The sequence below is a fragment of the Martes martes genome (assembly GCF_963455335.1).
Source record: "Martes martes genome assembly, chromosome: 5".
NCBI classification, from domain to species: domain Eukaryota; kingdom Metazoa; phylum Chordata; class Mammalia; order Carnivora; family Mustelidae; genus Martes; species Martes martes.
In genome coordinates, this window is record NC_137892.1 from 140,517,592 (window position 1) to 140,530,377 (window position 12,786).

The 12,786-nt window shown below is 42.1% G+C and overlaps 1 protein-coding gene across 1 annotated transcript in view; it reads left to right on the plus strand.

Moving 5' to 3' along the window:
- Positions 1 to 2,650: 2,650 nt before the first annotated feature.
- The window catches only part of GOLPH3 (golgi phosphoprotein 3), a 55,326-nt gene continuing 45,190 nt past the window's right edge, over positions 2,651 to 12,786 (plus strand). The window contains exon 1 of the mRNA XM_080805055.1: positions 2,651 to 3,430. Coding sequence (XP_080661181.1) covers positions 3,206 to 3,430 — 225 coding nt within the window. The 5' untranslated portion in view covers positions 2,651 to 3,205. The remainder of the gene's footprint in view (positions 3,431 to 12,786) is intronic.

A 12,786-nucleotide genomic window follows, 5' to 3' on the forward strand; every position in this document is an offset into this window, starting at 1 on the left:
GCTTGAAAACCTCTGAAAAAACAAATGATGAGGTTATGTAAAAATCTCATTAATTAATCATTAATGAGCATGCATTTTTGTGGACAAAATACATGCGGCAATTCATTATATTTATTATGGTATTGTTTGTAATAGCAAAGAATTGGAAACAATCCTAAATGTCCATCTACAGGGGGTTGACTCAAGAAAAAAGTACATTACAATAGAACACAATGCAGCTGGACCAAAGTATGAAGAAGCTGTTAAGCACTGATACAGAATGTTTTCCAACATTAAGTGAAAAAAATTAAGATACAAAACAATGTGTACTATGTGCTATTATTTGCATAAAAAAGGAAGGAAACCATTTTCATACTTGCTTGAATATATATAAAATAAAATTCTCTGGAAGGATAGCCAAGAAAGGGTTAGTAGAAGTTGGTTATTTTACCAGCAAAAATGGGTTTATTTGGGAACACCGAAGGAATGCATAATAGTTATGGCTCTCCCTTGTAGCCTCCCCTTTCCAGCCTCCTGACCTCTACTTTAGTGACGTTTCCCTGTATTGATTTTATAACAGTGCTATTGGGTGCCTGGGTGGCTCAGCTGGTTAAAGGACTGCCTTTGGCTCAGGTCATGATCCCAGGGTCCTGAGTTTGAGAGTCCCGCTCATCCCGAATAGGGCTCCCTGCTTGGTGGGGAGCCTGCTTCTCCCTCTCCCTTTGCTGCTCAGTGCTCGCTCACAGTCTCTCTGTCAAATACATAAATAAAATCTTTATTTTTTTAAGGTTATTTATGTATTTTTAGTAGTCTCTACACCCAATGTGGGGCTGCATCTCACAATCCCCAGATCAAGAGTTGCATGCTCTACTGATCAAGCCAGCTACACAACACTGATTTTCATAAAAATGTTATTAGTTGTCACCTATTTGTTTGTATAAGTACCCAAATATTTTAATACCTATTAAGGCATAACTGCATAAGATGCTAACTAAACTTAGCATCTTAAGGCAACCAGAATTTGTTTTTGTAGCTCAAAAGTTCAGGAATGGCTTAGCTGAGTGGTACTGACTGCCTTAGAGTCTTTGATGAGATTGCAATCACCTGTGAGCTAAGGACTTGACTGGGGCTGGGAGAGCTGTTTCCCAGAATGGCTCACTCCTAGGACTCTGCCCCTGAGGCCTCAGCTTGTCCCCAGCTGGACCACTCCATAAAACTGCGTGAATGTTTATGATATGGCAGCCGGCCTCTCGGAGTGAATGATCCGAGAGAGAGACAGAGGAGAGGGACAGGGAGCGGCAGCACAAGGAAAGAAGCTGCAGACTTTTATGATCTAGTCTAAATCACACACAGTCACACCTGCCACAGTCTACTCATTTGAAGAGTCAGAGTCAGGCCTACACTCAAGGGAAGGAGAGTTAGGTTTTCTCTTTTCAGAGGAGTATCCGAGAATTTTAAGTATTTTGAAATCACCCTGGGAAGAGAAGAGGAGAACAATGGGGTGAGCAGTGGCTGGGCTGGAAGGAATATTTTTCACTATATTTATTTTTATACTCCTTGAACTATATGTACTTGACTATAGGAAACAAATGATTACTTACATATCTTTTAAAAAGAGATATTTAAAGCTATTTGGGAAAGAACTGGGAGAGAAATAAAAGAAAAAAAGGGGGTTGAAGGGGATGTGAATGGGGGTCTGTAAGATACGAAAAAGAGAGGGTCTACTTTGTGCTCACCTTGCTCTCTTCCCACCTCAGATTTAGCATTTTCACTTTCTAGGGTTTGGGGTGGTGAGGGTGTGCAGCCAGTAGTTTCGGATAATGGGTTTGTGGAGGAGAGAGAACTCTGTAGCGAGAATGTTCTATGGGAGAGTTTTACTGTGGGCGTTTATCACTTATTACAGCTCAAGTCCTGTTACAATATATCTCCTGTCTAAGTCATTCTGCAGCCACAGCCTGTGGTCATTGCTGATTTTTGAAAACACCGCATGGCATACAATACCATTTCTGGATGTTTTGTTTATAAGCTCCACCCTTCCGGCCCCCCAAACTCCCCCTCAGGTTTGACATCTACGCTCTAACAGAACTTGCATAAACTGTCAAGCACGACAAGAGGATTTCACCTGGTGATAAAAATGGGGGAGATTTAATTTGTACAAAGACGTGGCATGAAACCCAACGGGTTTATTGTCTGTATAAAAAGGTCTTTAAGGTCAAGTGTACCGACGCGTACAGCACTAACTACTCGCGGCGCCCGGCCACTTTACAAGTCGGGAGGCCACTTTACAAGTCGGGAGGCGAGGAAAAAGTTTTAACCTCTCTTTAATACACGTAGTAAACACTAAAAGCCCACTTCCAAGCCATTTAAATGGAGTTATTCCTCCTGAAGGGTCAGGGCGCGTGGGCAGAGAGCGAACTCTCTCCTCGCCCCAGCAGTAGCGAGCAAAGTCCTTCCCGCTTCTCTCGCGGACCCCCGACTCCAGGCCGTGTCCCCGCCCTCCCCCCGTCCTCCCCCCATCCCTCCCCCTCGCCCGCGGCCTGCTCGGAGGACAGTGGTGTCTGGGGTGGTAAGGGCATGCCTTGAGGCAGAGCGGTGTCCGCCGCCCCAAGGCCACGTCTCCCCCATTCGTGGGGGGGCCTCGCCAGTCTCTGGCTGCAGGACCGATTTCTCCACAGGCGAAGGGAGAGACGGACGAAAGGAGAACACGTCACGGGCCACGGCGGGGGGGGGGGGGACCGCGGGCTCCGCGGCCACGGGAGGGCGAGCGCCGGCGGAGACCCCAGAGCCCGGGAAGAAGATCCTAGTCGGCGGATCCCCGCCCTCGCCCCCGCCGCCCGGTCCCCTCCCGGCGCTTCCGGTGCTCTCCCGGCCCGCCCCGCCTCGCGCCGGCTGTGCCACATCCTCCGGTGACGTCAGTCAGCGCCGCCATATTGGGAAGGCGCAGCCGCCGCCGCCACCACCTCCTTCTCTACCTAGGAGCTCGCGCTGTCTCGGGGCCCGCGGCCGCAGGAGGGAAGAGCTCTTCCTCCGCTTCGCCGGCGCCTGGCCCGCCCGTTTCGCCCCGACCCGTCTCCCCATGACTGCCCCCCGCCCAGCTGCCGACGGACGTCGCCCCGGAGCCGGGATTTAACACGGAAGCCCGGGTCAGGGGCCGCGGGGGGAGGAGGAGGGAGACCCGGTAGGTCCCGCGTCCCTCTCGGCCCGGCGCGGCGTCTTGGCGGGAGCCATGACCTCGCTGACCCAGCGCAGCTCGGGCCTGGTGCAGCGGCGCACCGAGGCCTCCCGCAACGCCGCTGACAAGGAGCGGGTGGCGGGCGGCGGCGGCGGCAGCGGCGAGGACGACGCGCAGAGCCGCCGCGACGAGCAGGACGACGACGACAAGGGCGACTCCAAGGAAACACGGCTGACCCTGATGGAGGAGGTGCTCCTGCTGGGCCTCAAGGACCGAGAGGTGCGGGCGCGGCGGGCAGGGCGGGGGCGGCCGGAGTCTGGCGGTCGGCGCTGGGCCCGGGCGCAGGCGGGAGCCCGGCCTCCGGCTCTGCGCGTCTGCCCTCCGGAGTTCCTGAGCTGAGCGCCCAGTCGGCCCGGTGCTTCCAGGTCCTCTCCGCACCGATTGCTTGGATTTCCCTTCCTCCTCACACAGTCACTCCTTTGATTTTGACTCCCTGGCAGTCTGTATGTCTTCCTTCCTTTTTCCGCGTGTTTGACCCGTGTAGACCCCAGGGTACAATTCCACCTGGAGACTGCCCGTTAGAGTGAAACACCTGGAACCGAACTCTCCTGGGTTTTGCAGGTTTTAGAATCTGGGAGGGCTCCACGGATCTGCTTTACGGGAGATTAAAAAAAACAACAACATACCAAACCAAAACAAAAAAATCCCACCAAACTTAAGGGGTATCGTTTGGAATTTTGAAAAATTTCGGTGAAATGGTAATGGAGGCAAAAGTTCTTTTTGCATCTAATAAAGTTAAAAGTCCAACAAAATTCACATGACACCTTCTGGAAAATGACTTCTTAGGTAAACCTTGCTTTGGGTAAGAGATTATTTTTAGTACCACTTTTATATTTTGTCAGTTGATTAGTCTGCAGAAAATCTTGATGTCTTAAGGAAGGACTTTTTTGGGGGCTGCTTAAAATGTTTGGTTTTGATTTGAAGAAAGGTCTCACAGCCATAGGTAGGTTAAAGTTGCTATAGATCTGTCTTCGTGTTGTGACTTCGAAAGATTATTTTCAGTTTAGTATCTTAAGAGAATTTTCACACATAGGGAACTTGAAGAAAACTGCTAAAGTGGACATGTATATTCTCCTCATAGGTTCTGTCATTAACGTTTTCCTGTATTTTCTTCATCCTATATCGATTTATTTACAAAAATGACTATTTTTAGAGATTTGCAGCCAGTCAGCCAGGTGAATGGATATTCTGTAAATCACATATGGTTTGGTAGTTCTAGAAGCTTGTTTTATCTCGGCATGGAATCTACAAACAGTACATTCTGAGAGTCAGATACAGAAAATACAGAAATATCCAAGTTTTGTTTCGATTTTTAATAAAGTTTTCCCAATTCACAAAGGTGGGCAAAAAATTTAGTCTTTGTAATACAATTTAGTCTTATTTCACCAAAACTTACTAGATAAAGGTGAGTTGTCTGTGGACTGTGGCCTTCTAGTATTTAGTAATTTAGTGAATTAAAATTTACTTTGATAGAAATGTCTAGAATATTTGCAATACCAAGGTTTCCCATTTGCAAGTTTTAATGATGATCACTTGAAAAGATATCCCTCTGGTGTTAAAGGGGCTCAGTATGTTTATTAATTACTGAGTTCTGGAAGCAGACTCTGAAATTCCTTTCTGTTCTGTGGGAAAACAACCTGCAGATCTTCCTCAACTTATGATAGGGTTATGTTCTGATAAACCCATCATAAATTGAATACTTTTAAGTTGAAAATGCATTTAATTTTTTTTAAAGATTTTATTTATTTATTTGTCAGAGTGAGCACAGGCAGACAGAGGCAGGCAGAGGCAGAGGGAGAAGCAGGCTCCCCGCTGAGCAAGGAGCCTGATGTGGGACTTGATCCCAGGACCTTGGGATCACTACCCGAGCCGAAGGCAGCTGCTTAACCAACTGAGCCACCCAGGCATCCCAGAAAATGCATTTAATTAATACCCCTAATCTACCAAACATCATAGCTTAGCTTAGCCTACCTTAAATGTGCTCAGAACCTTTACTTTAGCCTACAGTTGAGCAGAATCCTCTATGACAAAGTGTATTTTATAATGAAATGTTGAATATTTCATGTAATTTATTGAATGGTATATTGAGAGTGAAAAACAATGGTTTTAAGTGTATTGTTAGTTATGCTTGTGATCGCGGGGTTGTGCCTAGCAAATTGTATGCATATCACCAGCCCAGGAAAATATCAGAATTTGAAGTACTACTTTTGTGCCGTCATAAAGCTAAAAAATTAAGTGGGGGATGGTCTGTCGAGTGTCCTAGAAGTGTGATTTTAGAAAGTATTCAACCTGCTTCACAATTTAGAATCTTCACAATTTAGAATCTTGGTAATTCACATTTTTCTTTTAACTCTTTATCTTTTTCCTTTGGAACAAAAATAGCATTTTAGAAAATACAGAAAAAATGAAGAAAGCAAGTCATCTATATTCCTATATGAACATTTTGGTTTATGATAGTTTTCTGAAGGGATATGTCCTGTGCATAAAATTAAAACTTAACAAAACCAAGAAACAAAAACCCCAACTAAAACCCAAATTAGCTTTTGGATTTGAGTCACTTCAAGTGAGAAATTAGAGTGAAAAAGCCCCTTTTTTTCCTCAAGTATGTGTTACTGGAAAAGGTAAAGCTAAAGCATATTAACTTGGTATGTTTTTGTGCTTGGTTTTCATGAAGATAATCCAAAGAATTTGTTCAAGCTTAATGGTACTTAACAAATGTAGACAGTTTAAATTTCTTTGGTGGCAGGTAATTGAAACCATGTGTTGTGTTCATGTCAGGAGTCACTATACTTTGCTATATTGTGGCTAATGTCCAGACACAAGCCAGTTCTGACTATTTCTTGCTGATTTCAATAGTCACATAGAGAAATTTTTTATTTCCCTTTTTGCAGGCAGGGAATTGAAGTGGAGGTAGGTGGGCTTGGGATTTGGCATTGCTTTAGATTTAGGTTTTAGGCATTAACCTAGATAACTTCTTTTGTCACATCTTTACAATACTAATAACTAAACCTGTCACCTTCTCCATAAGTTTTGGGAGATCTCCCCCCCCCCCATTATCATTCTTTTTAGGAGGTCAGGAATTATTCTTACTGAGAGTCTAGGCATTTATGCTTGTTAATATTAGATTTTAATTTATGTTTAATACTAAGTTCCAAGTTTTAGGCACAGTATATAGCTTCATAAATACACTGCTTTAGCTTAGCATCCATCTTTGTTGTCTTTGGGTACTCTTAAGATATTAAAACCTAAATTTTAAGGTTAGGCAGGTTATTAATGATAGATTATGTGTGTGTGTGTGTGTGTGTGAGAGAGATAACTATTGTATTTGAATTCAAAGAGTTGAGAAAAAGTGTAAAGAAATTGTAAAGTGGTGAATATTAGTTTTACTTTTTTTTTTTTTAATATTATTTACTCATGGGGGAGGGGAGAGTGCACTCAAGAGAGAGCACAAGAGGGGCAGGAGGGGCAGAAGCTGGGAGCCTGGGACATGACCTGAGCCTAAGGCAGATGCTTAGCCCACTGGGCCACCCAGGTGCCCCTTTGACTTAAAAAACAAAAACAAAAACTGAGACATTATAGCTTTTTAAAATTATTTTTTGTTCAGTAATGTGTGCAGGAAAGTGCACATAGGTATGATGAATTTTCACAAACTGAACACAACTGTTAAACAGCACCTAGATCAAGAAACAGAGCATGACAACTTTCCAGAAGCCCCACTCAATGTCTTTCTAGTTACTGCCTATTCCTCAAGGGTAGCCACTAGCTTTACTTAAGAATTCAGCATAGAATAATTTTTGTTCATTTTTTTAAAAAAAAGATTTTATTTATTTATTTATTTATTTATTTATTTATTTATTTATTTGACAGAGATCACAAGTAGGCAGAGAGGCAGGCAGAGAAAGAGAGGGGGAAGGAGGCTCCCTGCAGGACCCTGAGATCATGACCTGAGCCGAAGGCAGAGGCTTAACCCACTGAGCCACCCAGGCGCCCCAATTTTTGTTCATTTTTGTACTTCCATTTGCATTTTTTGCTTCGGATTGTGACATTCCTCCATATTGTATAGGTTGTCATTTATTCATTTTCTTTGAATTATCAGTCTTTAATACGTTTGTAATCTACAGTATTTAAAAAATGACATTGACTTACATCCTGAATCTAGTGTCCCTCCTGTCCTCTCTTCACTGAACAGAAGGCTCAGCTCGCCAACAAGCAGATGGTGTGGCCTCAGATTACCTATTGGGAGTGACTCTAAAGTCATTGTGAGGAATTTTTTCTTTCCTTTTTTTCTTTTTTGAATTTAGGTACACATTTTACCCTTTTTACCAATGATTTTCCTTTGTGGCTTTTATTAAAATACAGATGCTAGGTCTCTCTGGTGATTCCAGTGCTCAGTCTGGATTGAGCATCAGTGACATAGATACTGAAGTAAATCTTCAGAGGCCACAGCAAGGATGGCTGATAGGTTTAAATTTGAATTCCACTTCCAGATTAGCAAGATTCCTGTAATCTTCCCCTGTGTTTGAAGGCTAAGGGCAGCTGATGAGCCAGCTATTTTCCTTTCCCTGACTTTTTGATTTTTCCATAGATGCCTCCAAGAGTCAGTAGAGTTTTCAGAATGCCTCATGGAGAATTACCTCAAATAACGTGTCATTTTTTTTTTTCACTTTATTTATTTCCTTAGGACATCATTGTTGTATTTATTATATGTATTAAAATTTTTTATTTTATTTCTTTTTTTAAAGATTTATTTATTTGACAGAGAGGGAGAGCACAGCAGGGGAAGCAGGAGAGGGAGAAACAGACTCTGCTGAGCAGGGAGCCCAGTGCGAGGCTCCATCCCAGGACTCTGGGATCATGATCTGAGTGGAAGGCAGATGCCTAACTGCCTGAGCCACCCAGGCATCTCTGTTAAAAAATTTTAATTGAAGTATAGTTGACATAATAGTTCTAGGTGTATAACAGTGGTTTGACAATTATAAACATTTCAAAGTGCTCACCTTGATAAGTTTAGTTACCATCTGTCAACATACGAAGTTATTACCGTATTATTGACTAATCCCTGTGTTGTACTTTCTATCCCCTTGACTTATTTTATTTTATTTATTTAAGTAGGCTCCATGCCCAATGTGGGGCTTGAACTGATGACCCTGAAATCAAGATCTGAGCTGAGATCAAGAGTCTTGACACGTAACTGAGTCACCCAGGCGCCCCTTGAGTTACATAACTGGAAGTCCCCTTAACCTATTTCACTCATCCCCCCCACCCTCTGCCCTCTGGCAACCACCAGTTTGTTCTTTGTGTTTATGAGTGTTTCTATTTTTGTTTATTTGGGTGTTAGATACTTTTAAATATTTTCATTGATGGCACATCTTAGTGCTTTAATGTTGGATTTAATTATTTTAGGTGGCCAGGTATAATTTAGATTGTGCCTGTGCAGTAGTAGAAGTGGAAAGAGGTGTCGTGGTCTTTGAGATGTATCTTTTGTTTTACATAAATTCTTTAAGCCCCCTGACCCTCAAAGTTATTTAAAATGGAGAAATAATTCTCTCCCATGGTTCTGATTGGACTGTTGTAGACATTTATTGTTTTACTCCCTACCACATTGTGTCCCTTCTCTCTTCTTACCCCTCTTTACTTTCTTTTATAGGGGTTCCCCCATGGTGTTTAGCCCTAGGATGCCCTATTGAAGCATTTACCCCTCCCCTTTTGTAGTGCAGTCACAACTAAGCTTTTCCACTCAGATAATTTTTTCCAGGGCTTTGGATCTTGATAGTGGAACAGGCCGTGGGGTTTTTGAAGACTTATACCGTAGTGCCAGTGGGTGGATCAGAATGTTTTCTGACTCAATTCCTTGAGATCAGACTATCCTCTGAAATGGTTCTTCAAGCGTCTTTCTCCCTGGCCCATTGATGCTTTCTTTTCCATCTTGGTTTTCCATGTACCTTTCCTCCAGTTCTCCGTTTTGTTTTGTTTTTATTTGTTTTTTGTCTGTTTTTAAATAAGCTCTATCCTCACGTGGGGCTCAAATTCACAAAGCCAAGATCAAGAGTTGCCTGCTTTACTGATTGAGCCAGCCAGGCACCCCTTCAGGCACCTTTCAGTTTTGTAATCTTCAAGATCCTTGCATTAAAGTCTTTTTTTTTTTTTTTTTTAAGATTTTATTTATTTGAGAGAGAGTGTGTGCACTAGCGGAGAGGAGAGGGAGAAGCAGGCTCCTCTGTGAATAAGGAGCCCGATGCAGATTTGATCCCAGGACCCCGGGATCAAGAGCCGAAGGCAGACGCTCAACTGACTGAGCCACTCACACTCCCTAAAGTCTTTTTTTTAAGGGCCACCTGCCTGGCTTAGTCAGGTGGAGTGTGCAACTCTTGATTTTGGGGTTATGAGCTTGGGTTGTGAGCCCGAGCACCACATTGGGTATAGAGAATACTTAAAAAAATTTTTTAAAGTCTTTTTTAAAAGATAGCCATAGTCTATTTTTTTAAAAAAAGATTTTATTTATTTATTTGACAGAGAGAGATCACAAGTAGGCAGAGAGGCAGGCAGAGAGAGAGAGGAGGAAGCAGGCTCCCTGCCAAGCAGAGAGCCCGACGCGGGACTCGATCCCAGGACCCTGAGATCAGGACCTGAACTGAAGGCAGAGGCTTAACCCACTGAGCCACCCAGGTGCCCAGCCATAGTCTGTTATTAATGTTTCTAATGCTTGTAGACAAGAACCTTAATGCAATAATTCATCCTGTATCTTGAAAAATTAGTAGGTGGTTCAGCTGAATAATACACATTAATATAAAATAGTTAAGTAACTAAAGTGATGGAATTGACTTTTGTATGGCCTTTAAACTGGCTCCAAAGATTGATCACAGAGATGTTCCAGTTTTGGAATAAGGTTCTTAAGGTCACTGTTTTGAAATACAGTACTTACCAAGATGTATAATTTTGTTTAAAAATCTTTCTCTCCATGCAGTGATATATACCATCTTTGTGTATTAAATTTGTTAACTAGAAATCATTCTGCAGATACTCAGAATTTCTACATGTGCTAAGATTTTAATAACTTAAAATCTAATACAAGCTTCTGAGCTTTGGAATTTTATGATTCCTTTATTAGTACAAATAATCTTTTTTTCATATTTTTCAAAGATTGAATTTTCATTTTTTTCCAGTGTATTTAAGAGTAGGTACACAGTATAAGACACACAGGATCTCAGAAATAAGTTTTTGGGGGCACCTGGGTGGCTCAGTGGGTTAAAGCCGCTGCCTTCAGCTCGGGTCATGATCCCAGCAGCCTGGGATCGAGCCCCACATTGGGCTCTCTGCTCAGCAGGGAGCCTGCTTCCTCCCTTCTCTCTCTGCCTGCCTCTCTGCCTACTTGTGATCTGTCTGTCAAATAAATAAATAAAATCTTAAAAAAAAAAAAATAAGTTTTTGGAGTTCATCGAACCATTTGTACCTTTTTCTTTTTCTTTCTTTCTTTTTTTTTTTTTTTTAAGATTTTTGTTTGTTTATCTGACAGAGGGCACAAGCTGGGGGAGCAGCAGGCAAAGGGAGAGGAAGAAGCAAGCTCTCTGCTGAGCAGGGAGCCTGATGTGGGGCTTGATCCCAGGACCCTGGGATCATGACCAGAGTGACCGGAACCCAAGGCAGTCACTTAACCAACTGAGCCACCTAGTTGCCCCCCGTTTATACCCTTTTTTTTTTTTAAGATTTTATTTATTCATTTGACAGGCAGAGATCAGAAGTAGGGAGAAAGGCAGGCAGAGAGAGAGGGGGAAGCAGGCTCTCTGCTGAGCAGAGAGCCTGATGCGGGGCTCGATCCCAGGACCATGAGATCATGACCTGAGCCCAAGGCAGAGGCTTAACCCACTGAGCCACCTGGGCGCCCCCATTTATACCTTTAAAAAAAATTTTATGCTATTGAAATTATTTTTCGTGCTTTGGGGTTCTTTCACAGTTGGCCAACATAGTCACTAATCTTAATATTTGATAATGTATTAATTAATTTTAAACCATCTGATGGTCCCTGTATGGATCATTTGATACATGATATCATACAATATTTCCAAGTATTTGATATACTTTAGAATTACTGTTTTGTTTTTTTTTTTACTTTGAAATTATTTTGATTGGAGTTTGACATACTTGATATTTAAAGAAATACACTGTTAGAGTGTCAGCGTATGTGTAGGTCTCAAAGACTTAATCATGCTTTTCCTGTTAAGTCATGGTACATTCTTGGCCCAACACTCCTCTATATCCATGCAAACTTTTCCTACTTTCTATCAGCATAATTTTTCTGGTATTAATCAGAGTAAATGGTGTTATTCAAAGTTGCTGTAGTCTTTGTTTTTAGGTCATTCTGTTTTCATGAGAGTCTCCTTTTAAAGCAACACAAAGATTGTGCTTGTCCCATGTTTCTTCCATTTAATAAGTATAAATACAAGTGCCAAAGGTGAGACTCTGGTTTCATTTTGAATTGATGTCTGTGGCTTTAGGTTTCTTTAATCAAAGATTGAAAGACTGCTGCCGGTTTCTGTAGCATGTGCAGTATTATAATGCAATTTAGTTTGGGGTTTTAATTTAGGTATTACAGGTATATATAGGAAATAGTCTGCTTCTCTCTTTGTTTGGTAAGCCTCTGAGCTGTAAGAATACCATCATGATTAAAGTACATTATGTTACTAGAAAGAATGCTTTTGGTAAATACATTTTTAAGCTTAAACTTAAATTTTAAAAAGTTAATTTATTTTTAAATTTAATAAACTATTTGGTTTACGTATTACATTAATGGAAAAGTTCTTAAATTAGAGTTAACAGATGGAGTTTAGAAACTGAGCACTCTGCAATTCTGTATTTTTCTGGAGAAAGAGGACATAGCTTTCATCATAATACTGATTTTAGTTTAATTTTTTGGTTTTGCATTGTTTTCTTTTTTTTTTTAAGATTCTGTTTTTAAGTAATTTCTACATCCGTTGTGGGCCTTGAACTCACAATCCTGAGATCCAGTTGAATGCTCCAGCCACTGAGCCAGTCAAGGGCCTTGCTTTTTTTTTTTTTTAATTAAAAATTTTTTTACTTCATTTATTTAATTTGTTAAGAGCCGGAGTGGGGGAGGAACAGAGGGAGAGGGAATCCTAAGTAGGCTCCACTCCCAGCACAGTACAAGCAGGGTCCTGTTTCACCACCTTGAGATCATGACCTGAGCAGAAACTTAAGGTGCTCAACTGACTGAGCACCTTAAGGGTGCCCCTTGTCTTTTTTTTTTTTTTTTTTTTCCTGAAAACTTACTACAGAAAATTCCAGGTTTCAGGGTTGCAGTGAGTTGGATTTGAGTTATTGAGATTCGAGGTAGGGGGGCGCCTGGGTGGCTCAGTGGGTTAAGCCTCTGTCTTCAGCTCAGGTCATGATCTCAGGGTCCTGGGATCTAGCCCCACATTGGGCTCTCTGCTCAGCAGGGAGCCTGCTCCCCCCTCCCTCTGCTTGCCTCTCTGCCTACTTGTGATGTCTTTCAAATAAAAAAATAAAATCTTAAAAAAAAAAAAAAGATTCGAGGTAGGAAGCTGATGTTTGTGTACCCT